Consider the following 24231-nt stretch of genomic DNA (forward strand, 5'->3'; position numbering starts at 1 on the left):
TAATCCATTTACGTTCGCGGCGAAACGTTCGCCGATGGGTGCCAAAGTGGTGTCATCGTTTGATTCCTTTTCGTTGCTGTTGCTGGTCTCTTGCACGTTGACATGAAACCTCATCTCATCACAGTTTGCTGTCACTTTGCCTTTTCGCTGATGATCTTACCGTGGCGTTGATCGTTTTCCGAAAACGGACCGTGGCGTGCTGCGTTGCTAAATGACGACCGATGATGGTGAGGCGCTTGTGAAGGAGATTTTTTGGTTTTTTTGGGGTGGTCCACCATTGAGACTCCCATAATATTTGCCCATCTCTGGCAGGCACTCATTGCCTTTTCGGTGGAAACGGACGGTAGCAAATGGTTTGAACATTGACGATGACGAAGCCGCAATGCAATGGCCGATGCGATCTCCCCGAAGACGAACGAACTCATCATCATCCACCCTTGGCATGTGCACGTTCCCAATGTGGGACCGATTCTAAGAAGATGAAGCCACAAAAAGGAATACATTTCACAGTGCAGTGCGCTTCACGAAACCACAGGCGCATTCAAGCGACGGGGGAAACATAAAACAAGCAAACTGAAACAGCCAAATTTATTTCAAAAAAAAAGAGAGAAAGTACTGTAATCTACCATCCCAATAGAGGAAAAAAATGTGGGCAAATTTGACCACAATTATGCATTCTTTTGCTCAACTGGTGAGCAAAATGACCGAAATAAGTCTTTCGGACCACAGCCACAAAGATCTCCCAGTAGTGGAGATGAATTAGAATTATTCATTTGCTTAATAATGTTGGGGAGCTGTTGGCGTTAGCGTTCGTGTCGAATAATTTGCAACTCAATTAGAGTGAAGATGAATTTTCTAACGATATCCAACAAGAACAACGCCCCTCCAGCAAGGGCGGCGACAAAACAGAACCATTTGTCTGCTTGTAAAACGTACCACACAAAATTGACATGTTTCATAATAAACTCAAGTCCAATCCGCAAAACGCAAACGAGTCAAACCGCACTCCACTTCCCTTTGTTTTCCCTCCCCTTACTCCATCTCCTCTGTCTCAAGTCCGCGCGGCTGGTGTCTAACGCTGCATAACAACATTCCGCGTCGAACTCCATTAGGAATTGGGGAGGGATAAGATTTCTCAAAGGCAGCTCATAAATCTCTCCTCACGTTCCTAGCGATGTGCGTGCGTGCGTGTGCTCTCTTTCTCTCTCTCGCTCGCTCGCTCACCCAACCATGAGACGATGAAGATCAACCCGAGAAAACACCATCAAAAAACCCTAAACAACACACAAAACCCGAAAAAAGGAGCAAAAGAAAAACACCAAACTGCTAACCATCGTCACGTTTTACTTACCACCTTTACGGTGTGCCGTTTGCTGTTCGGGCCAACCAGAAAGAAGTGTAAAAAAAACCACCTCAGAAGAAGCGAAATGTCAATGCCGCTGCCGGGCGGAAGGAAAATTGCGACGATCTCGGAATGTTCATTCATCTGGCAAGCAGGCCGCGGCGACGTTGTGGTGATGGTTGTAGGTACCTTTACTTTATCTGACCGGTCGCCCACAGCGACATCGCCCATTCCTTGGCATGGGAGGCGACGATCGTTCGTTTGCTGATGGCAGCGATGATTAGAATACTGGCGGATGATTTATATAAATGTATTTGTTCAACAAACTCCCCGCGCGAGGCGAGGATGGTGGAAGCATGGCCAGAGGCACTACACACGGCGAGAGTAGCAGTTCGCGGAAAATCTCTTCCCCCTCCCCCTCCGCCCCCCAAGCTACAAAGCACGAGAAGCGAACCGGTCCGCGCCGTCCAGTGCGCGCCCCATGTCCGGGGCCAGGTTTAGTGAGTTGTTAAGGCAAGCGTGCGCTCGCGCAAATAAATGGCCGGCAATGCGCGAACCGAGCACCGAGGCATCTTAGCGCACGGCGCAAAAGACGTCGCGACGGGGACGCGACGGAGGCCAACGAACGAAAGGCGTATATCCATAAATCAACCGACAAACCGACACCCCAAACACGACCCACTGGTGGTAGCGCGCCGATCTAGCGAGCCCCGCCTCAAGGTGCCGTCCCGCGCCGCGGCGTAACATGCATGAGTGAGGCGTGAATATGATTTGAGCTTCGCATGTTCAGCAACAAGGGGGGGGGGGGGAGGGGGGAGGGACAGAAGGACGGAAAACGACAACTCCCCAATCAGATGCCGGTGGCGACACTGACGCGGGTCGTGCTCAGTTAGCTTCTGTGCACATGGCCACACCACATGGGGTTGTGTGTTATTTGTGTGTGTGTGTGTCTTGATCGTATCCATTTATTTTCTCCCACAGACCACAAACCACCCGGTTCCACACCACTTGGTACCATCACAACGGTATAAGTGGTTGAAAAACCAGGGTGAAAAAAAGGAGTGAAATATTGTGAGTGAAATTTGTCACATCAGTCAAAAAAAGGGGTTGGTTGGCCACCATCCTACACACACACACACTCACACCCGCGAGAAAAAAAAGGTGATAGTTTCCATTTATGAAACTGTAATCGCTTTATGGTGGCGTATCTCACGCAATTAGTGTCTTGATGGCGGAGAAACAAAAACCACTGGAAACTTGTTTTTTTTTTCACTGCAAACGAACAACCAATCAGCAACGGTCCCATCGTCGAGACGGAATGGTGCCGGAACACGCCGGAAGCTCCCTGCTGCTTGAAACCACTCGATCAATTGTTTTTACACTTAGCCTACAATCAAAGAGCAAGCATAAATAAATATTGTCTACACCTTCGTCACTTCTCGCTTCCTTGAGCGAAACGAGTTTCTTACGGCGGCTACTGGCCACAATCTTCTCCCAATGCGCTCTTGTACCGGTTTCTTCACCGGTTAGCTTGGGGTTTTTGTTTCAATTGTCCGGACGAATCCCCTCTTTAAGTCGCGCTGGGTTTGTGGAGATCGGTTTAAGTATTCATTCTATTCGTAAGTATTCATATTCCGCATTCAGCTACTACAGCGGCAGTACGCTTCTCGTTCCAGCTCCGGGTAAGTGCTGCTTCCACTCAAGTGGACAATCATACGTTAAGCTTTTTTATCGAACGCTGTCTGCCCCGGGGGTGTCGAATTCGATCGATAACTGCGTGAAACTGGTGAGGTGAGAACGGAAGGTGTCGCAACGCGATCTTCATCCGTATCAAGTGGATGAGTGCATGCGCTTTCAGCAAACAACGAGCCATTTTACACTAAAAGGAAGAAGAATTGTGCTATGCCGCTACTCGATGCGGCAGTGTATTGGTAGAGGCGCCTATCTTCACACGACACGACCCGTCCAAAATCTCATTCTAACCAATCGCCCCTAAGCAGTACTGATTCTTCAGATCCGGATAAATAAAGTTAAAGAATGTCAGAAATGGCCTCTCCAGGTTGTTGTGCCGATAAAGAAGAAGAAACTCCAATAAAAGACACCAATACTAGACCACACTTTAAACATAAGACATAACAAATAAACAAGCAAATAGTACTAATATTAATTGATAATTATTATGTATTATTAGAATTATTTAAATATTTTTTAGTAGTTCTCTTGATTATTTTTTTTGTTTCATTATTTTTCATCAGTTCAATGATGTAGTTGTGCATTTAATTGTTCACTTACATCTTTATTCACTCATTGTATTGTTCGTTCACTCGTTTTGTTATGATTTGATCTATTATTTGTTGGTTTATTTGTTCTTACAACGTTTATTTAATCTGATCATCGTTTGGGGTTTGTTATTTATGAATTTATTAATTTCTTAATTAATTTTAAACTTAAATGAATCGATGCGTGCAAAAATATATTTGTAATTGTTACACTATTATTTAACATCAATAACGATAAGATTTAAATTAGAAGCTTCATTAATTTTGCCATATTATTCTTTCGTGTGCTTCATTTAACCGTTAACTAACAAACAGCAAAAGACCTCGTCCATTACATAATTAAATCATAAAAACAAAAAAAACACATAAAAATGCAAACAATACAAAGTTCATCAGAGCACCAGAGCAATACATTTTGCAATAGAGCGACGACAAAAATGGCTCCATGTGCGAGGGTATAATAAAACTGTTATCACTCCACTCATAAGCCACTTATTTAAACAGCACAAAACGCACCGCACACACAGCACACATCCCCGTTGCTTCAAAGTGACACCAGCCGACAGACTCGCCGTTGCTCAAATCACCAATGCAAACAAGTACCCGGTGCTGCTCGCCCATCGTCCCAAGTGCCACGCCGTGGTGTCTCCGCGTCTGGACCGCACCCCCAGGCAAAATGTGTCGCGCTGAGGGCGGGCGGGATTAGCGGAACAGTTACGAGGTTAAGTAATGTATCATCATCGCGCATGACCTCGTGCGGCCTCTTCTGCAAACTAAAGCGGGTTGACACATGGTCAAACACACCGCTCGCTGCGCCACCACAAACGGGGTGGTATGTTTTATTTCGTTTTATTTCATTATTCATCGCAACCAGTGGCCCTCCTATCCGCAGACCGGCGGGGAAGACCCAATTCGGGGGTGCTAAAGGAGACGGGACGTAGACAAACACGTCTCAGCCACTAAGCGCACAGAATGGCTGCCAGAGAGAAAGAGTGACCGTATTCTAATGAAGTGTGAAAGTGCCGGAGCTCGGCCGTTCGGCCAGCAGACGTGCTACCAAAAAACCATTACGGTGTGCCACGTCATTTCTTTGGGCCCGTACCGAAACGGACGTCCCACCAACCCTTTCCTGAGCGTCCCCTTCCCAGCTCGGTACCCGGTCGCGAAGATCTCTCGTCTCGGGATATTCACCGTCGGCCGCAGAGGGCGTAAAAAAAATAAACAGTGAAACGAAACGAACGTCGGAGTGTGTGAAGCTGAGACTGGTGGCTTCAAAAAGATGTTTATTTAATGCCCTGCCCCCACATACCCTGGCCCCGACGGATGGTGCACGAAGCGCACTAAATTATCTTCCTTCCACCGGCGCTTTCCGTGGCCATCCGCCCACCCAATACCCAACACCCATGGGCCGTATTTCTGCCAATTAAACAATTTTTAACAATCTGACCAGGGGGTGTGGTGAATAATTTACGTATTGAGGGCATGCCGACACCGCCGCCATTGCTCGAAAATAGTTTCCGAACGTTTGCCGCGCTCGTTTCATTTGTTTCTCGTTCGTGACGCTCGGTGTGTTTTTCCACCCCTTTGAATTCCGGTCATCACCCTTCCCAAAAAAAAAACACACACACACACTAGGTTTCTGCCGAAACCAAACCCCGAAACGATCCTTTTTGCGTGTCCTCACAATTGCGCGTCGCGTTGTGGACGGGTAAACTGGACGGGTAAATATTGACACCTTCTTTATTGTTGCTATTATTTGCACACCAGCACCGAAAGTAACGCAACCAAAAGGTGTCCCCACCTACCTCCCCCCTCCCCCGTGCCTAAACGCTGACTGAACCGAGACTGAGCAGGACGGTGTTGCAAATCTGGAGGGCAAGAAGACGACTCGGGACGACACCACCAAAGGGGGATAGAATGGATGCGGCCGCAGCAGCAACAGCAGCGCCCATCTTGACACTCGGGTAACTACGTGGGTGACAACACCGGTGTGGTTCAACCGTGACGGGGAAACGATGTTGATTCTTGTGACAATGTTTACAAGATGTTAAACCTCTCTGTCTTTTTTTTTTTTGGTACGATGGTTGTCGTACTCGATCGGTAGAATGGACCAACCACCGCGGGATGATGACGTGAAATAGTTCTCCGTCCGCTAATAACACGTTCTGTTCCGGCACGTTACGTGTTACTCTTCCCTTTCGATTGTTTACCAATGTTTTCTTGGTACAGTTCTTTCATTTGGCCTTTTTTTTCTTGCTTTTCTTAGCAAAAGACAGATCAGATTTAACGGTCTGCGCGTTTGTGCTCTCTTTTGTCCCGTCGGACACGCGTAGGCTTTCGCGCGCTGTTTGCTGACACTATTGGGACTCTCCTTTTATCCACCTTTTAGTCTGATATTTTTATGTCCAAAGATAACCATTTGAAGTTAAATTATGTGCGGCGATAAGTGGAACATGGAAACGGAATGTTCACCGCACCACCGCTTTATTGTGCCTTGTTCGCCCCCATCGTTTACCATTCGGCGTAAGTGTGATAAATTTTACAAACGCAACAGATAGCCGCACGCACACACGCATATGGTTGGGGATTTATATTCGTTACGTTACCGGAAGAAAGGAAACATTTTTTTTCCAGGTTTGTACCTTAGATTGTGCCTTAAATGGTCATGCACAGCGTTAGCGCGATCAGCATAAAAATCCAATTAATTATGCGAAATAAATCGGACCCACCGTGATACAGACACACAGCACCGAAGATCGGCAATTCAATGGGGACTTTGCCGTTGTGGAGCATTTATTTCAAGGTTTTGGTTGGTTTGGTAGATGAAAAAGTTATTTATAATTACCAACCATTACAATTATTCTGCTGTCGGTGGACACATCTCAACACCAAGTTTCACAGTGTGGCGTTTGCGGATTGGGAGCAGTGTCAGACATTATTTGACCCCATAACCTGTGTGGCAGCCGCGTTCGGCATCTAACAAACGCATCCCGTTCGTCCATCGGGAGTTGAATTGGAGAAAGAGAATAGTTCAGTTAAATTAACATAGCACTAGCAGAGCTGCACGTGCAGTCGGCGAAACCTCACTCAACAGAAAATTACTTCAAATGACGCTTTTTCTCAGTGTCACCGCACGGACATTCGCGTTGAAAATTCACCAAGCACACACTCGCATGCTGCTGATGATGCCGGGTGATGACACAAATCGGCCCACCGTTTCCCCTCGGCCACTGTCGTAGTTCTCTTCGCTAGATCCGATTAAAACCGCTGATTTGTTGTAATTATTCGCCATCCATTCCGTTTGCCTCCAGGACCTTTCAACATCTCTCCACCGTCGACGGACACTCTCGCCGGGACGGGGGCAGCCAGCGCGCGATGCAAGACAAATACATTAAAAAATATATGGAAACTAAAATAACACATCAGGCGCACCATTACGACCGAGTGTGTGCGATGCCCGGTCGGGATTCGACCGTAAGTGGTACCGGGCAGGTTCTGTCCGTTCATAACCGCGGACGGGCCCGGGCGGTAGCGTGGCGACACGCAAAACCCCCTTTCGCTCTTGCCATTCCCACCGGCAAGTGCACACGATCGGTTCCTACAGACAGCAGTTCTGCGCGCGCCCGTTCAAACTGCGATTACGGCTCCGGTTGGCTCGCAGTGACCAAGTTGATCACTGTGATTGGAGAGTAAATTAAGTCTCATTAAGCGGAGCACCAAATCAACGCATAAGCAACTACGACCGCACCAGCAACACGGCGGCGACAAACGGCCAGAACGATCCAGGGTACCCAGACGGCGCGTTTGCAGGGCTTAACCCTTGGCAGGGTAGCGCTAATTAAGCACGGTGAATTTTAATTTTAAAAAAAATCTAAGTGTGGTGAAATTATACTGAAAATTACAAACATTTATACACATTAAAGAACAAAAATTTGTTCTGAATTTGATGTGTGAAAATTTCTTGTGTGAAACTCTTTGATAATTCTGAAGCTTGCCAAAACATTCGGATTCCTATATATTTTGTAATAAAGAATTACAAATTTGTGTCCTTTAGTCCTCAAACTGAACGTGAAGGTCGTGTGGAGCCAAAAATGCAAGAATAAAGACTAAAGAGCTTGTCCACGAAGTGACAGCTAAAGTTCAGCTTTAGCGTCCCAATAGCAAAAGATGCCGTGAACGTGACAAAGTCTAATGCAACAAGCAATATTTTTTTTGTCGAACACATCGAAAACGTTGCAATACTCTTTAATGGAGCTTCTCTCTCAGCACAATCGTCTAGACGAGCTGCTTCTCGGCTCCAAGCTTCTACTGACTGACTGAGACCCAAGGTATCTTCACTAAATCGTTGTTTTTTTTACATAATAAGTTCCTTTTTACTGACTTCCTGTCGGAACTTTGAAAAGTCGCAAAGAAGTTTATCATCTTCACGATGCTTAATGGTGAAGCAACACAAAAATCGCATCGAATAATTGCACTGATATCTTTTTGAAAGCCTCATCAAATCAACATTAGGACCAATGGTATAATTTATCTTTCGGAAGCGTTGCTTGCGTTACCGGCATCATTTTCCTTCGCCAATTTAATCCCACCAATGTCACACGTTCATTCCGCCTCAAGGGTTAATGATAATTTGCGCCAGTACCGGTGAGCGTACTACTGCCGTACCGCTCGGAGAACATTAAGGTAGCCCACGGACCACTCGGGAGCAGACTGCGGTAGGCGCGGGCCTGGTATGTGTTTGGTTTGACGTTCTTCGGCACGATCTCGAGGACGAGATAATTATCCTAGTTCCGGCGCACTCCACCCAGCTTGTGTCCTGTCCGACATCACGAAGCACTGCGATGGGGACGATCGTTACGCGCAGGAATCGCTCGCAACGGCCAAATTACCCTCCATATTATTGATGGCAGTGGTGACGCCGGACGAAACAGAGGGGGAGGGGGAGGGGGAGGGGGCTCACAGTACGACAACACACACACACACACACGGTTCGGGATGGTTTACCCGGGAATGGTTTGAAATTCTTGCGGCATCCTTTACACCGTTTGTGAAAGCACGAAAAGTGTGAAAAAAGGAGCGCGAGATAGAGAGAGAGAGAGAGACAGAGCGAGAGAGGGACGCTTACCGCAACAAAAAAAATGGTAGCACACCGGTTACTACGGTGAGTACTGCAAATTAGCGCAACCATTTCCATTCCCAATTTGTGGACGAGGCATTACTGTGGTGCAATTATGTAGCAGTGCATCCTGTGCGGCTTTCGAGACCGATGCACCTCCACCGGGAGACGACACATGCACACAAACAGCACCCATTCCGAACGCCGCCACAGCAGTAGTGGATCCCGGGACGCGAAATCTCGGGACACGTTAATGATTGAGATTGAGAAAAGCCGTTGCACGGTGTGGTCGCACCGCAAACAACCCACTGGCGAGAGCCCGCCGTGCTCGCTAATGCACACTAATGAGTGTACGGAAGCCGACCGATTCATTTCGGTGCATTACGTTTCGCGGTCGTCATCTCGCGAGCAAGTGCAGCACAGGACACAACAGTGCACTTCGGTGCACCGACCACCAGGCGAGTGCAAGCGGAGAGTGATTTTGTTGCGTAAATTGCAAACGAATCACCACAGCCGAGAAAAGCCAACCGTGCAGCAATTCGCGCTGGAATTCGTCCCGTTGGTCACGATGGAAGCGGCGTCCGTAATGGGATTGTGAGGGAAATAAATGAAGGAAATTTATTCGCCATGCCGATATTGGTGAAGGCATGGGATGGGGAAGCATAATCAGCAATCAGCATGTTGTTGCTGGTTGCTCTGTTGTTGGCAAAATTCATTTCTTATTTGCCGAAACGACCTACTGGGCCATGGTCAGCGGTGTAATGGGGTTTTATCCGAGTTTATACTGAGTAGTTCGACAGGCGATCTGTGCTACCGGGAACCGATACAGATCAGCACTGATGTAAAGGTCAAGGTGTCCAGAATGTTCTGAAATTTCCAGAATTTATTGTATCTCATTTCTGAAATCATCTCAAAATTGTCGTCTAAGAAACTGGTGGTGTAACTCCAGCACTAGAGCTTTACAGTTCTCATGTTGGGACTTTCAATTTGAGAGTATAAACAAGTTGTGACAGTCATTTTGAAGAGTCAACTTTACGATTTCTCTATGTCCAAAATGATGTACTGTCAGTGCGACCACCGTGTAAGTAATAGTCATAATCATTGAATAGTGAGCCCAAAAGAATAATTCCAAATGTCGATCAACGTATCATACATCTTGGCTCATCCTTCATAATGGACAACTAATACCGTACAGTCATGGCGACGTGATCGTTTATGGTGGGATCAACTTGGGGTAGTGTATTATGAGCTTCTAAAACCAAGCATACTGTCCATCATTAACCAGAATAGCATCTAAATGTTGGTGTATCTCTAGAAAAAAATCAAAAATTGATTAAGAGATGGAAAAGTAGCAGCTAGCGACGAGCAAACCTTGAAAACCCATCTTTATCCTCCTGTGTTTCATATATTTAAGAAGGAAACCACATTGAGTACGATCACCTCTAGATCAATTGTGTACCAAGAGGTAATTGATCAACCTTGTTATTACAGAAAGTGTTGTAGAGCCAACAGGCTACTCGCTTTTCAGAGGTGTACTGCCCTACTGCGGAAACGGGGAGCGGTTGTCATGTATTTTGATGACAAATGAGCAACAATTGCTACGTCATCTACAACCAATCGACAAATCAATTTTCGTCGATAACACTTTGAACGTTTCGCGTGAACCAACGGAACCGTGATAGTTTGCAATGATTTGCCATAAATCAAATTAGATCAGCAAATACTTCCACCAAACACAATGCCGGCCGGTCACGTGACAGCGAACAGGAATCGGGCAAAAATGGCTGTCTAAATAAACACACAACAAAGTGCAATCGGTAGCAAACGGTTAAACGCATTGCAAATCGCAGTAAGAGTACATACAACGCAACGCTTTTCACCAGCTTTGTCTGCATGATGAAGGATGTAAACAAACGCACAAGGTGCTACGTTAATGTACCTACAAAAAGGCATTCCGTGCAACGGAGCCAACAATGCAATGCAACGCGTCACGCTCCTGATGGCTTCATTTCATCTCGCAACTCAACCAGTGTAAACATGAGACGGGGAGACCACTTTTATCCCCCACATCCCCACACACACACACACACATACATTCCATGCACGGATGGTTCCGATCCTATTCTCACGCGCCACACTCAACCCAAGATCGCATTGTATCTCACGCCTTTCGCATTCGCGCCTCATTACAGCCGTCGGTTAAGGAGAAAGGAGGGAACAACCGACCAACAGTTATCATTTGCTCGAAACCGCCAACCGTTCCCCCTTTGGCCATGCTTCCGACCATGGGTCGTTGTCATTTTCGCTTCATCTTATCGCCATCGACACAATCCGGAACGTACAACGCACTATGTAGGACAAACACACGCGAGAAAGGCGTGTGTAGACGTATATATACATGACAAAAGATCGTGTTGCGATTTTGTACCAACCAATGTCCTAAAGTGATTTAATTACAACTATGAAGCTGCGACGGGCGGAACACAATTGAACAACCACCCTGTACCACGCTCCCCAAGCCCATGGCACACCCCCCTGCACCTGATTACCCCGGGCGTTTTTTTTTATAGACACCCTGACTGCTCGGTCTTGTCTGCCGGAGCGTTGAAGATGATAGACGGAGCGGAACTTGAAAAAAAAAGATGCCTTCTCACCGTACAGCGCGGGGGTATCGCTCAAGTTCCAAGTGGCCCCCGGGGGAGAGAAGGGGCAGCAGGGATGTGGCGTGGTATTATGATTACCAGATGTTACGCCAGACTTTCCCACCGTACCGTTCAGGGGGGAGGAGGTACTGATAACTTGCAAGGCGAAACTGAGGCGTACGACGAATCGGTTCGCGGTTGATTGATGACATTCCAAATCGAACATATCGAGCCGGGCGCTACCATCACCATCAACCCGGGGCCCGCCAGTACAACGCACAGGAAGCCTCGCGCGAACCAATCAAACCCATTTATCGCTCACTCAGCGCGATACGCGAGAAAACACGCCAATCATTCCGATCGTGCCGGCCGGACCCCTTCCCAATCAAAGTGAGACATTCGAGCCGAGTGAGTAAGTGAGTGAGTGATTGCATCAACGGCGTTGTCGGTATGCGATGCGGAGAAGGAGCGGGGGAGGGAGAATTGGCATCCACAGGGAGGGGAGAGTGGACGCAGAGCAAATTAATTAAACATTGTTCTCCCGAACGCCACTACAAATGGCCGCTTGAAGGGTGCCGCCAGCAGAGGCAACAGAGACACAGAAGTGCGACGACAATGAGCGGTTGAAATCATTGTCCATTTTCGCTATCTAGCATAAGCAATTAAGATGTTGCTGGTCTGATAAGGTAAATTAAATCCCGCTGTAAATAACGCACCCCGAGCAGCACACACCAAGCAGGGGGTTGTTGGGCTGGTAGGTGGGGTGTTTGTCACAAGGTGCGCCCGCCACTTAACAGTCAGAAGTGGACTTGCCTACACACACACACACACGACAGGGATGATGAGGATGGGGGTGAGGCACCGACTACCACTTCCACATGGCACCCATTTTGTACGACACGCTTGTCGTGCTGGGAGGAAACCCCCCACCCCCCCGGACCCCGAGAGGGTACCGGGTGGCAGCAATGCGTTCCGAATTCAAACGGAACGATCGATGACAGCGCAATGGAACGGAACAACAGCAGCACCAACAGCAAAAATGTGGCAACACACTGAATACACACGAACATAGCACGAACACGGTAGGTAGCGCGACTAGACGTAGAAGGGTAGTACAGACACGCACATGGCGTCACACATGTATCGAATCTGCCACAGAGTGGCGCGAGCGCGCACACGCGGGGTTTGGCCCCGGTTTGCCCCCGTTGTGCGTTGAACAGCGCTGAAACACAAACAAATGGTCCACCGAATCGGTTGTTGGAACAACTCGGACAACTTCACCGGACACGCGGGGGGGGGGGCTTTGTTTGGGGTAGGCGGGCGTTGTCTGATAATGACTGATATGACATAAAATGTAAGCTATGTGTGGGGTTCTTTTTTTCACATTCTTCCATTTGCTTTATCACTGTATGAGATCGCTGCGAAAAAAAAGGGGTGGAAAGTACGTTGAAGAACTATGCGTGTTTATTGGCTTTTTATGACGTAGAAACTGAACGGCACGAATTTCATGTTTAATTTCATAATAGTAAAGTATTGGAATTGATCTTTTTAGCAAAATATTTCAATAATAGATTACAGCACTAAAATTCTATGTATTCTACAATAACAAGCACCGGTAATAGTGTCACACAAGACAAGACTATTAGACGCTTAGAATACCCAGAAATGACAGACTAAATCAGAAATCAGAAATGAAGTACTAAATCCAACTAAAATCTGAATCTAAAATCTTGTTTATTATAAGATTTAAGAAGATCATTCATAATAAAAGATCCATTTTGTATAGAAATATTAAAAAAGTTCTCCGATTTTTCACAATTTCGGGATAATAAATCCACATCATCAACACTAGCTTGCCTAGGGTTCAACTAGATGTTCAACTTTGCAAGTGAGGTGAGTTAGGTGATCACTAATTAGTGATTAGTGATGTGGTTTTATAAACCTACGCCTACTGCAAAGTCGAAAAATCAGATTCGACTCCAAAAAAACCACCAAGAGTCGCATCTCGTGGATTACTTCGGATTTCACTCAGAATTGCTAATCGACAAAGTCATTGGTACCAAAAGCAACGAAACAAATAAAAAAGACTATTCCGATAAACGTTTCTATTTAATCCAGTGGCGCCACCACATGGTCCGGAATTAGATTAATCTAAGCTGAGAAAAATGAAGATTTGCTTAAGTTTTGCTTCATGCATCCTCACATTTTTGTCCACTTAAAGTTAAACTCAACCCCAGAGTTATAAACAGTATTCCTATGTTGCATATATTTTGTCTTACGGACATGATGAACATCGATCTTTTCTGGAACGATAATCAACAAACAGCTACATATCACCTTAATAAGATACGTTTATACAACACTGATGTATCCATTCACTCCGGGAGCGATCGTAGCGATAATCAATTAGTCGATGTTCATTTCTGTTCATGGTGGTTCATTTTCAGTTTTTTTTAGGTGAAATGATACAAAATGGAACAAAATTAGCTAATATTGCAGCGTGGGAAAATATGTTTAATGACATTTGCTTTACATAACCTAACTGAGCTTCTCAATGCACAACAAGCATCGCAGCTACTCATCGACAAGCGCATGCGATTACAAAGAGTTTTTCTCATCAGCGGCAACAAAACGCGATATAAACCCTACGAAACGATTACAAAATTATTAGCTCCTGACGAGTTCATCACCACAGGAAATGTAGCTTCCGTACCGTTTTGATCGTGTGTTTGCCACCGAGCGCCGCATTCATTCCTTTCTGCTCTATCGCGCCACAATACGGTGGAGTGTAAGGTAAAACCCACCCATCCCCCGAAAGTACAAACAGCCTTCTAAACCTCTCTCATCTCGTTATCGTTTTCTGCATCTTTACGCCCGGCACGAACGGAATGGCTCACTCACGGGGGCTCGGGTTTGTTATTTTTCTTCTCTTATTCGTGAGAAATGCCAGCATTAGCAAAACGATTTATCTGTTGATCGCGCACCGTCACAATTTCCACTTAAGGCAGCAGCCAACACGGGGCAGCGCACGGGAGCATGAAACCGAAGGAAAAACCTTTTGTAGGGCTTTTTTTCCTCTCTTTTCATTCCTTTTTTTCCCCCCCATTGGTTTGAGTGTGTGTACAAACAAGTTTCGCTCCGTTTGGCATACTTTCGTGCTCAGCATGCGGAACACTCACACTGGCTGGTGCTGCTAGTTGTGGAGAATTAATTTGGCCAGGCAAAAAGGCAACCTTTGGTGGCCGAAAGTTGGATGAAAGGTGATAACCATGCACTAATGGGCTTCGTTTACGGTTGAGATGGCTTCTTTGCACATCAAGCAGCAACCAGCGAGAGATGAAGAGATTCTGATCAGCGAGCATAAAAACCGATCGGTGTTTCGGTTGCTCCCCCCCCGCGTGGAGTGGAATGAAATTTATGGAGTTTCGCTTCTGCACATACCCACCACCCTGTTGTCTGTCCCTGCTAATTAATGCCATAAAAGCTTGAAGTTTGAAGCAGCAAACAACTGAAAAATGCTTTATTCCGGTTTTCTAGCACACTTACTTAATGGAACCATTCGCGTTATTTATTCAAACCAACAACAAAAAACACACACACACACACCCAGACACATATACACAACAATAATTCACCCACTGTACCCAGCTAATCAGCAAAGCTAATCGTCCTAAACAATGGCTAACTAATGTTGGCCATCTCTTATTAGGTAAAGTCGGTAAGTCGATAAAGATTTCATTTGTTTTACATTTCTAAAGTATAGCAGAGCTTATCGCTCATTGCGGCTTGGGAGTCATTTATGATCCATTAACTATTGCAGTGCCGCGAATGCCGCGAAACGCGGTCGGTGACATGAAAGTGGAAAGAAGTTAATTTCTATATTCGTAGATGAATTATTGCTAAACAGATAGGTCAATGGTGATATGAGCGGAGGGTACAAGCGGTTTCCTCCCAACTGGTACGGACCCATTGTGCACGAAGCAAAACAGCCTAATTGTATGTTCCCATGCTTTCGTGATCTCCATCCCCGCCAATATGATATGCGAAACATTAATTTAATATTAAGAAACAGTAATGCTCTTTACCGATGCCGATGGATGCCGTGTCGGTGCTGGATACATGATTGATGATGTATTACGCCTGCCGGGGGGTTGTGAAGAATAAAATCATACACACACACACACACACACACGCTCACTAATCTCCCGCACTTTAATCTGTGTTCTTCTTGGCGAAAAAAAACACTCCAGCAAATCTATTCCATACACTGTTTCACTCACACCCAAAACTTTGATCGCTCGATATTATTAGAAAGCGGATGATTCGCGCGCTTCACGCTTTTTATCTCAATTATTCGCAATCAGTGAATGAATAATCTTCACCGTAACATACACATGCACTAACATGCGGTACCACACCACTACGCGGTGGTAATTTTCTTCATTTCTTCCCGCAGAACCTCTTTCCCATGGAGCACAATCACAACATATCTCCTCTCCCGTAGGTTTGAACTTTTTTTTTTTTATTTGTAGATATAGAATATGCACGATCAGCTACCAACACAGATTTGATGTGCCGCCGATTAAACAAAAACCCGAAAACAAACAACAGGGAAAAAGCAATTCAACTGCCCGCCGTTGCGTCGGGTCGGTAGTATTTGTATGCCACGAAATGCCGCAATTTGAAACGCACACCGGAAATCACTTATTTTGTTTTCAATTTTCACCTTGCACGTATGGGTAATATTATTATTACAATTTTTTTCTCTCTCCCCTCAACACACGCTGGCCACAAATTCATTCACTACGTCGCCCCACCATACACACACGCGCAACTCACGAAACCCCTGCTTTCCACTTCTTTTTTCCACGGGTAGCCTCCTGCGCAACAAATGCAGGGGGTTTTTTTTAACGGTTTTGAGAGATTAATTACAATTAATTGGATTTCATTATCGAGCAAACAATATATTTCGGCGATCATCGAGCCGCGATCGTTACGGCCCACTCCTGCACCAGCCGGACCAGCATCATCTGCTTCATTTCGATGTGCACCACAACCATTATCATCCGCCCAGACGCACGATCGCACCGCACCCGATTGATTCGTAACGCCTGCTCTCGGAGGGCTTTTCGTCTTCCAAATGGTGTAGAAACGGACGAAAAACGGGGGAAAAACCCCGGCGGGAAAAAAACTACGAAAAATTACTTCCCAATAATTACGCCAGCAACGCCTTCCTTCTTTTATTCTTGCTTCGCTGGCTGACCTTTTTCTTTTCTTCCCAAAGGCTTCCTTTTACACTTGATCGCACACACTTGGGGGGTGGGCGCCGTTGCCGCCGTCGAGCCCGACACTTAAGCCACTAACGATCAATCAATTTATCAATCAACGAATGGAATGGAACAAAAAAATTATTTGATCCGATTTTTTGATTAAAATTTTTGCCTCTTTTTTCCACCGCGTAAGAGAACAAAATTATCTTCCACTTCCTTCGGTGTTACGGGCGAAGAAAACCAACCAGCCTTCCCCGGCGGTGGGCTTGAAACAATCGGAATTCACCGATCAGTGGGCAGCTTTAATCCGGCTGCTTCAGCTTAATCTCGCACTGCTGCAGCTGCAACTTCCAGCACAGGATGTACACGAGCGAGCAGACACCGGTCGGCTCCGGTCAATTGTTTGCACCGTACTGATGAACCTTTAGCACAATTTCCACTACGCAATGGCGCTTTTCACCCAACGCTTTCAATGACTCTCCTCGCGCAACTCGGGGTTTTCTCCTGCGGTATGTTTCTTTCTTTCCCGTTGCCACTTCTATTACACGGTTCGGTATCTGGTTTCAGGCTGAGGCCATTTGTATTAGCATTTGACTTGAAACGCTGAAGCGTACGAGGTTCTCATTCACGCATTCGTCACTTTGTTGTTCAATAGTAGACAAATTTATATTGGCTGAAAATAGATGAAAAATAAATAAATTAGTATTAAAATCTTTGAAAATAGTCCGAACTAAAATTTAAATAGACCATATGTATTAAAAATTGGTAGAATCATAACTCATGGTTATATAAACGAATAATAATGCGCAGTAGAACGTTCATTATACGAAGTCTGATGAACCGCCGGGCTCCATAACACTACAACCGACAACATTAGATATTGCTTCGCGTGCACAGTTTAGTGACAATTTAACACAGACGGAGTTGAAGAGTTGAAATTCAAGCGTTGCTTGTATATATCGGATAGTTCAAGAGCTAAATTATAAAAAAATTATAAAAGAGAAGAGTAGTGTCCAATAATCCCATCAAATTTGAACTGGTCAAGATAGGATGATTTTACTTAATTCAGCCGAGTTTCATGATTGCAATTGAACTTTTTGTTGTCTGGATTGTGTTTTCACAATTCAAAGATATAATGGACTTCTATCTTTAAATCTTGACATCGTAGTAATCCTCCAAAGACAAGACAAGTAATCCTCCAATACGACCAGTCAGCTACTCTTTTTCATTTGACTACCAAAATGACTGTTTTTAAATAAATTTCTTAATTTGTACAAATTATTTGGAATGACGCGGTGTGTGACATCGTTGTCAAATTTTAATTGTTAGCTATCAACGGATAAATAGGCACTCTAGCCTTCCCTTGCAGGGCTTTTCAATATGAGTTGCAAAAATATCGCAAATATTGTGCAAACTCTGGATTTTTCTTCTTTGTTTATTACTCTCAGCCGAATGTTCTGTGTTGGCCAAAATATTGATGATATTGCCGTATGAAAATGACACCACACACGAAACAATGCAACTTTGTGATTTACATTTGCAACAAACAAAATGTTTGTATTTAAATTTCATAATCAACAACACTCACATATTCCCAAAAAAAAAAAACAAAACTCATAAAGCAACTGAAAACAACACCCTCTTCGATAAAAAAAACGATTTTATGAACAAAAAATAAATAAATAAATACCATAACTACCGCAAAAACAAAACAACAGCACACACCTACCCAACACCCGTAAGTAATAACAAAACGTGCGTCCCAAAAACCATGGGAAAATCAATTTTTCAACTGTGAAATAAAACGCCCGTGTCGCGAGCAAAACGAGCAATACGGAGCGAAACAAAAAATGTGCACCAAAATTGATGCAACAAAATAAATCCCAAACGCACATTCACGTGCATCGAACCGTATAGACGTGATCGCTAAACAAGCTTTTTCCGTCCGAGGGTGTTGGTGGCCCTGGCCGGGGACGGACCAGGCGCCCAAAACCATCGACATTTTTGCCACGAGTTTGGCAAACTTTAAGCAAAAAAAAATCACACACACACACACATAACGAAAACAAAAACGACTTTATTTTGCCGAAAAATGCATTCCATACCAACGCTTCCCCCTTCGGCCACACTTCCGCGACCATGTACCAACACCCGTTTTTCTTCACCTTCTGCTAGCAATTGTATGCTAATTGCAGCCACGGGGAGAATGGGGGGTAAAAAAAGAACCCTTACAAAAACACACGTATATTTATATTAACGGCCATTCGGAATCGGATGCGTGCGCGTCGGCAAATCGGTTTTCAGTTCAGGTTTTGCTGGGCCGGGGGGATCTCTGCAGCAACACACCGATTGCAGCCACGATTGCGCCACGTTTCACGTGACCAGAATTGAGGAATTTGACTCATCCGCTCGAATGGATTTCAAAGGCGCAGCAAAACGAAAAGAAAGAAACAAGAACAAACAAAATAAAAAAAATAAAAAACACCATTGACCCAAACGCAAACGTGTGTCCGCGACGGGCAGCGGCAACAAACCAAAAAAAAAAAAAGGAGCGAAAGGAAAACAAAGGTCTCGCAGTTTAAAAAACAATCTCGTATATGCTTCATCGCTATTCATTTCAGATATCTGTTTGGATTTATTTCTTTTCCTTCTGCTCTGCACCTCATCGCGCATTCATCCGTGGGTCAAGCAGCGGTTAAGCCCGTCGGGGACGGTGGTATTATGTGGCGTTGATGCGGGCGATCGCGCGCGCGCGCGCGCGAAAGGTTCCGATTATTGATTTTGAGCACCTTCGAAGGCAGAAGGAATTGATTGCCACTGTCACGCATCGCCACCAAACCATACCACTGACCGACCGGTACGGACGCCCACGAACCGATCCCGATAGCATCGTGGAATTAATAACACCTTCCCAATTTTCCCCCAACGGGGCTGGGGGACCGACCCCCACCACAGTCACAATCAGAGGGAGCGGAGGGAGAGAAACACGCTCACAACGATGTGAAGATTTAAAAGCAACAAAATTTGGCTGTAACCTGTTCACCTATTCATCATGTTCGTACATACTTTATACAACGATCGCTTAATTCACCTCCAGCAACTTGCGCTCTTCTAGGTTCCAACGCGAACGAGAACCTCTTGCGCGGTTCGAGGTTCGGCATGGGGGAATTATTATTATAATCCACCTTTAATTTTCAACATGCCGCCATAAAACGCCAAAACCGGAGTGTGCGTGCGTGTGTGTGCCTGTGTGGGGGGCAGGCTGGACATAATGGTCGCAGCAACAGCACCAAACCGGTTTGGCTCGATCGAGGCCCCCAGTCGATTTGTGTTAAAAGATGAATGGTGCGCGATAAAAAAGCGATCAAAAAGAGTGAAATAATTAATCCTAATCGGCTACTTAGGGTTCACCCGGTTTCGCTCGACCCGATCAAACGAATCGCCTAAACCGCACACAACCTGGCACGACAACCGCCTACGATAGGGCAAGCCACACAACCCCGGGGTGGGGGTTGACGCCTGTGTGGCGTAATAGAGTTGAGGAGAGCTCATCGAAAATAGTATGTCAGAATAAAATGGATTGATTCCGCCAGTTCCTTCCAGCGGAGCGATGAATGGAACGATTACAAAGCGTAAAGGATTAGAACATTGAATTTCGTTTTTCGATCGCATCGAAGCACCCGTGAGCGCCAAAGCTGCAGACAAAAAAAACCCTAATCTCGTCACCCGACAACCATACAAAAAGTGGATCGAAACACATTAGAACACATCCGCGGGAGGAGTGGGTTTCATGTATGTTTCAAACCATCATAATAGGCTCAATCAGTGATGATTAAATATTTAACCCGCCTGCACTCATAATCCAACGACCGGTTCACTTATCTTATCGATACACCATTACACACTATCGACTAATCACACCACCATACATACCGGCACCGTACGCGCACGCAACAAGTAAGGCCGAGGGGCCCGTCAAACCGGATTCACCTCAATGCACACAAAGTGCTGCACGTGCTTGAATTTTGTTTTAATGGCCACCGACGATATGGTCAACGCTAACCTAAACTACCCAAAACCAGATTCACCCAGGGAGGGTAGCCGCGGGTGAGGGAGGGGAGGGGAAGGTGCAGGGTGGCAAAATCACTGAACCGTACATATCCCTCATCGGGCGGGCGCCATCATCATCGCCAACAGTGAACGCAAAAATGCCCCAACCCCGAGCTTCTCCACACAAGCGGTGTGAATCGAAGCGGAAAGGCGACCTACGAGGGATTATGCTTGAAAGGAGACAACAGACGAATACAAAAAAAAAACACACACACACACACAGTAGCTGATAATCAATCGCTAATTAGTGTCACTGATAAACTAGTTTACCGTCCGTTGTGCCGAGTGTGTCCCAAAGTCTGTGAATTGGAACGCGGCAGGGTTTGCAAGATCCGTTGTGCACGGTTCCCCCTTTGTGGTTAAGCCGAGATCATCCTGTCTAAAAGAGAATATAACAAAAGCTCAGTTATAACGTGGACGGCTTTACACAGTGAATAACTAATTTAATAATTAGCTCTTTGAATAAGCTAAAGTGTGCAAAGAGTTACATATAATATTGTCCTCAGAAGCTAATAAGCTAAGCCAACCCTCCCCTACCAGAGGTACAGCGCCATCTGTTCTAAAACGAATGAACTAACAGCTAAGCCTGATAGTAAAGATTGCAGTCATTGTCTCACAATATCCTCAGAAACTCATAATAAACTACGGCCCAATTATTCCTCGGAGATGTCCAGCAAAACCGTAGTAACAGCGATTTTGTGTCAGCAATTGTAAAACGATTGAAACTTAACTGCTACACCCAGCATAAAACAAAACACATCGTTAAATTACTTTAAACACAATACCATTTAATAACTGTTACACACGTGTGGAGTAGAGCTCCAGCTTTTAGGAGAGAAACAAAAAAAAACATCCACGGTCGTAATAAACAAGCCTCGAATGATCACCACCGGAAGTACCCGGTAAACATTGGTGTGAAATCTATAATTAACAAACCAATTCGGGTCGGAAATGAACGCCCGACGACCGTACCAAATCGAATGGATCGATCGTGTATAGGGTCTTTGTCACTCATTACCATCGGAAACGTATCGGGAGTATCGATTAAACTTTCATCGGTCCGTTTTCCCCGTTTTTTTTTCTTTTGGTAACCCATTCCTCCCTCCCCAATGCAGATCCGATCCGATCCGGTTTTAAACAAACACGGACCCACCAACCCACCAAGCAGCCGAGGTCGTAGAAACGAAATCACCATCGACAGAGTGTGCCACGTCTTATGAACACCGGCCTACTACGATTGATGCCATCGCGAGCGAACGAAGTTATTTATTGTTTTCTTTTCGCACTCGTGGTTAATTAATCTTTCAAGCCACACACACACTCACAGCTGTGCGGATGCGGCATAAATAATAAGCGAAATAGAAGCGACCTCCGACAGGCTCCGATAAGAGCAAGTAACCGTAAGCAATTACTGCAATGATTGTAAGGGGAACCGAACAAACGTTGAAGAGCACGGTTGGTTGTTTTGACGAGTGTCAATCGAGCAATGTGAAAAGCAAAGCAAACTGGTAGCGGTCAGTTACACAACAAGTTGCAGCAGCATTGTCTGAAACCGCTCACAGCTGAACTCTATCGTCTGGTAATCTGGCTTAATGGGACTGTGGACGGTATCAATTTCACTATGCATGCAGGACCCGACAGAATCTGGGTGAGGTCTGTTTATAGCTAACAGGTCATCATTCTAACCTGTTCCTACTCAATTTGCTCTGCCAACAAGTAACACACCACAGAGAGTAAAAAGTGTAATTCTGAGGAGCTTTCTACGGCTTGAGAGCGAAATGAATACTTCTTGGATGCGTTAGCATCATTGAGGTTTTGTAGTAGATTTCTATTCTGCATTCCAACGTTTCGTTGTCACTCGTTTTATCTGTTTGAGTTTTGAAGCCTTCTTCTAAATTGAAGCGACTATAATTTTGACGCATACTAAAATCGTGACCTTTGCACATCAAGAACTCCCAAATCATAAGGCATCAGCTCTATAAACACTACCTTGAAGAGCGGTCCCGTGATCTCGAGATTCGTACTTCAGTCAAGCATGTCTGAGGACGTCGATCGAATTTCTTCTGATCCTCGTAAGTTGTAAGGACTTGGAGTCTTGAAGTATTTTTTTTCCATTCGACCGGAATTCTCCAATAAATCTGGAGATCCCGTCTTATTCTGGTAGGCAAGGACATGGAGTAGATCGATCGATCGAAACCAACATGAGAGTCTTTGGATATTCGTTTAACACGCTAGTTTCTGTTTTATATGTTTATGAAATGGTATATAATTTTGTATTTTTATGCTATATTTCATGAACAATTTCAAGCCTTCCTTCGTTCATCGCCAAAACAACCTTAAGAGGTCTAGGTCTGCCATTTCCACCCGTTGTCGGAAGGTCAGTCCCGCATGCGGAGCATTGGTTCGAATGGGATTTTGGAACGGTCTTGTCGTGTTAAGACCAGCGCCAATACACCACCGGGCGGCCCCAATTTCAAGCACTTCCATTAATTTGTGTTACATTTAACATGAAATTCAAATAGGTTAACATGTAAAGAATAACACTCTTCCTGACTTTCTAAACACACATACTTTCCATATATGTATACTGCGTAATAAAAACTGCAAGAGGAAAACAAGGGCCAACGCCACTTACGAGCGAATCGATACAAAACGACAAATCCAACGCGATAACCCGGTACACCTAGCAGACCGCTCTTTACAACCAACGGCGCCCGCTGGTAGCTGAGTGTAACAAATCGATTGATTAAACAATAACAAAACTTCCTCCCTCACATCCATGCGGCATCCATTTGCTACACGCAACGTTGGTCCGACGTATCGATTGGAAACGATCGGTTTGATGGTTCCGTCTGCTTCTTCCGCTATGTTCGCCCCCACCCGGTCCCCCACGAACCCACACGGACCATCGTTTTTTCCCACCAACGATATAGGGATGAAAGAAAAAAAATACCCATTACCGGTCACTGGCAGTGCAACTTTTGCGCACCCCGTTCTCCGTTGCCGCTCGGTTCCGCCGCTTTCATTCCCTCCTCCACCGGAACCGATGGTCCGTGAGAACCAAAAAGGTTCAACCGTCTATTTCCACCGCGGGGTCATGGTCCACACCCCATTTCCACCCATTCCCCGTGGAACTCCACCCACCACCATCGGGCGGATCTATCTGCACGAAGAGTACGTGGCTCACGATGATGGAGGGACTCGACTTTGATCTACAAATTGAAATGGAAGCAACATTTTCTATTAGCGGTACAGAGCACTGGGAAAAGGGGGAAATTATTAAATCTAATCGACCGGCAGTCCGGGTCGGACGGAGGCAACCGCACATCCCAGGCGGGATCAGCTATACCGGCATTTTTCCCCCTGGTTCCCATTTTCCATCCCGGGAGTGTCTCGCCTTTGCAGCCTTCCGCCTGCCAGGTGATGGTGGTGTTGGCGTCAATAATCGCGGATTGAAATCGTGAACCATGTG

The 24231-nt window shown here is 45.6% G+C and overlaps 1 protein-coding gene across 1 annotated transcript in view; it reads right to left on the minus strand.

Annotated features, from left to right (window-relative positions):
* The window catches only part of LOC128707284 (protein groucho), a 156417-nt gene extending 140917 nt beyond the window's left edge, over positions 1 to 15500 (minus strand). The window contains exon 1 of the mRNA XM_053802236.1: positions 15465 to 15500. Coding sequence (XP_053658211.1) covers positions 15465 to 15500 — 36 coding nt within the window. The remainder of the gene's footprint in view (positions 1 to 15464) is intronic.
* Positions 15501 to 24231: the final 8731 nt, after the last annotated feature.

The sequence above is a fragment of the Anopheles marshallii genome, chromosome 2 (assembly GCF_943734725.1).
Source record: "Anopheles marshallii chromosome 2, idAnoMarsDA_429_01, whole genome shotgun sequence".
Lineage (NCBI taxonomy): Eukaryota > Metazoa > Arthropoda > Insecta > Diptera > Culicidae > Anopheles > Anopheles marshallii.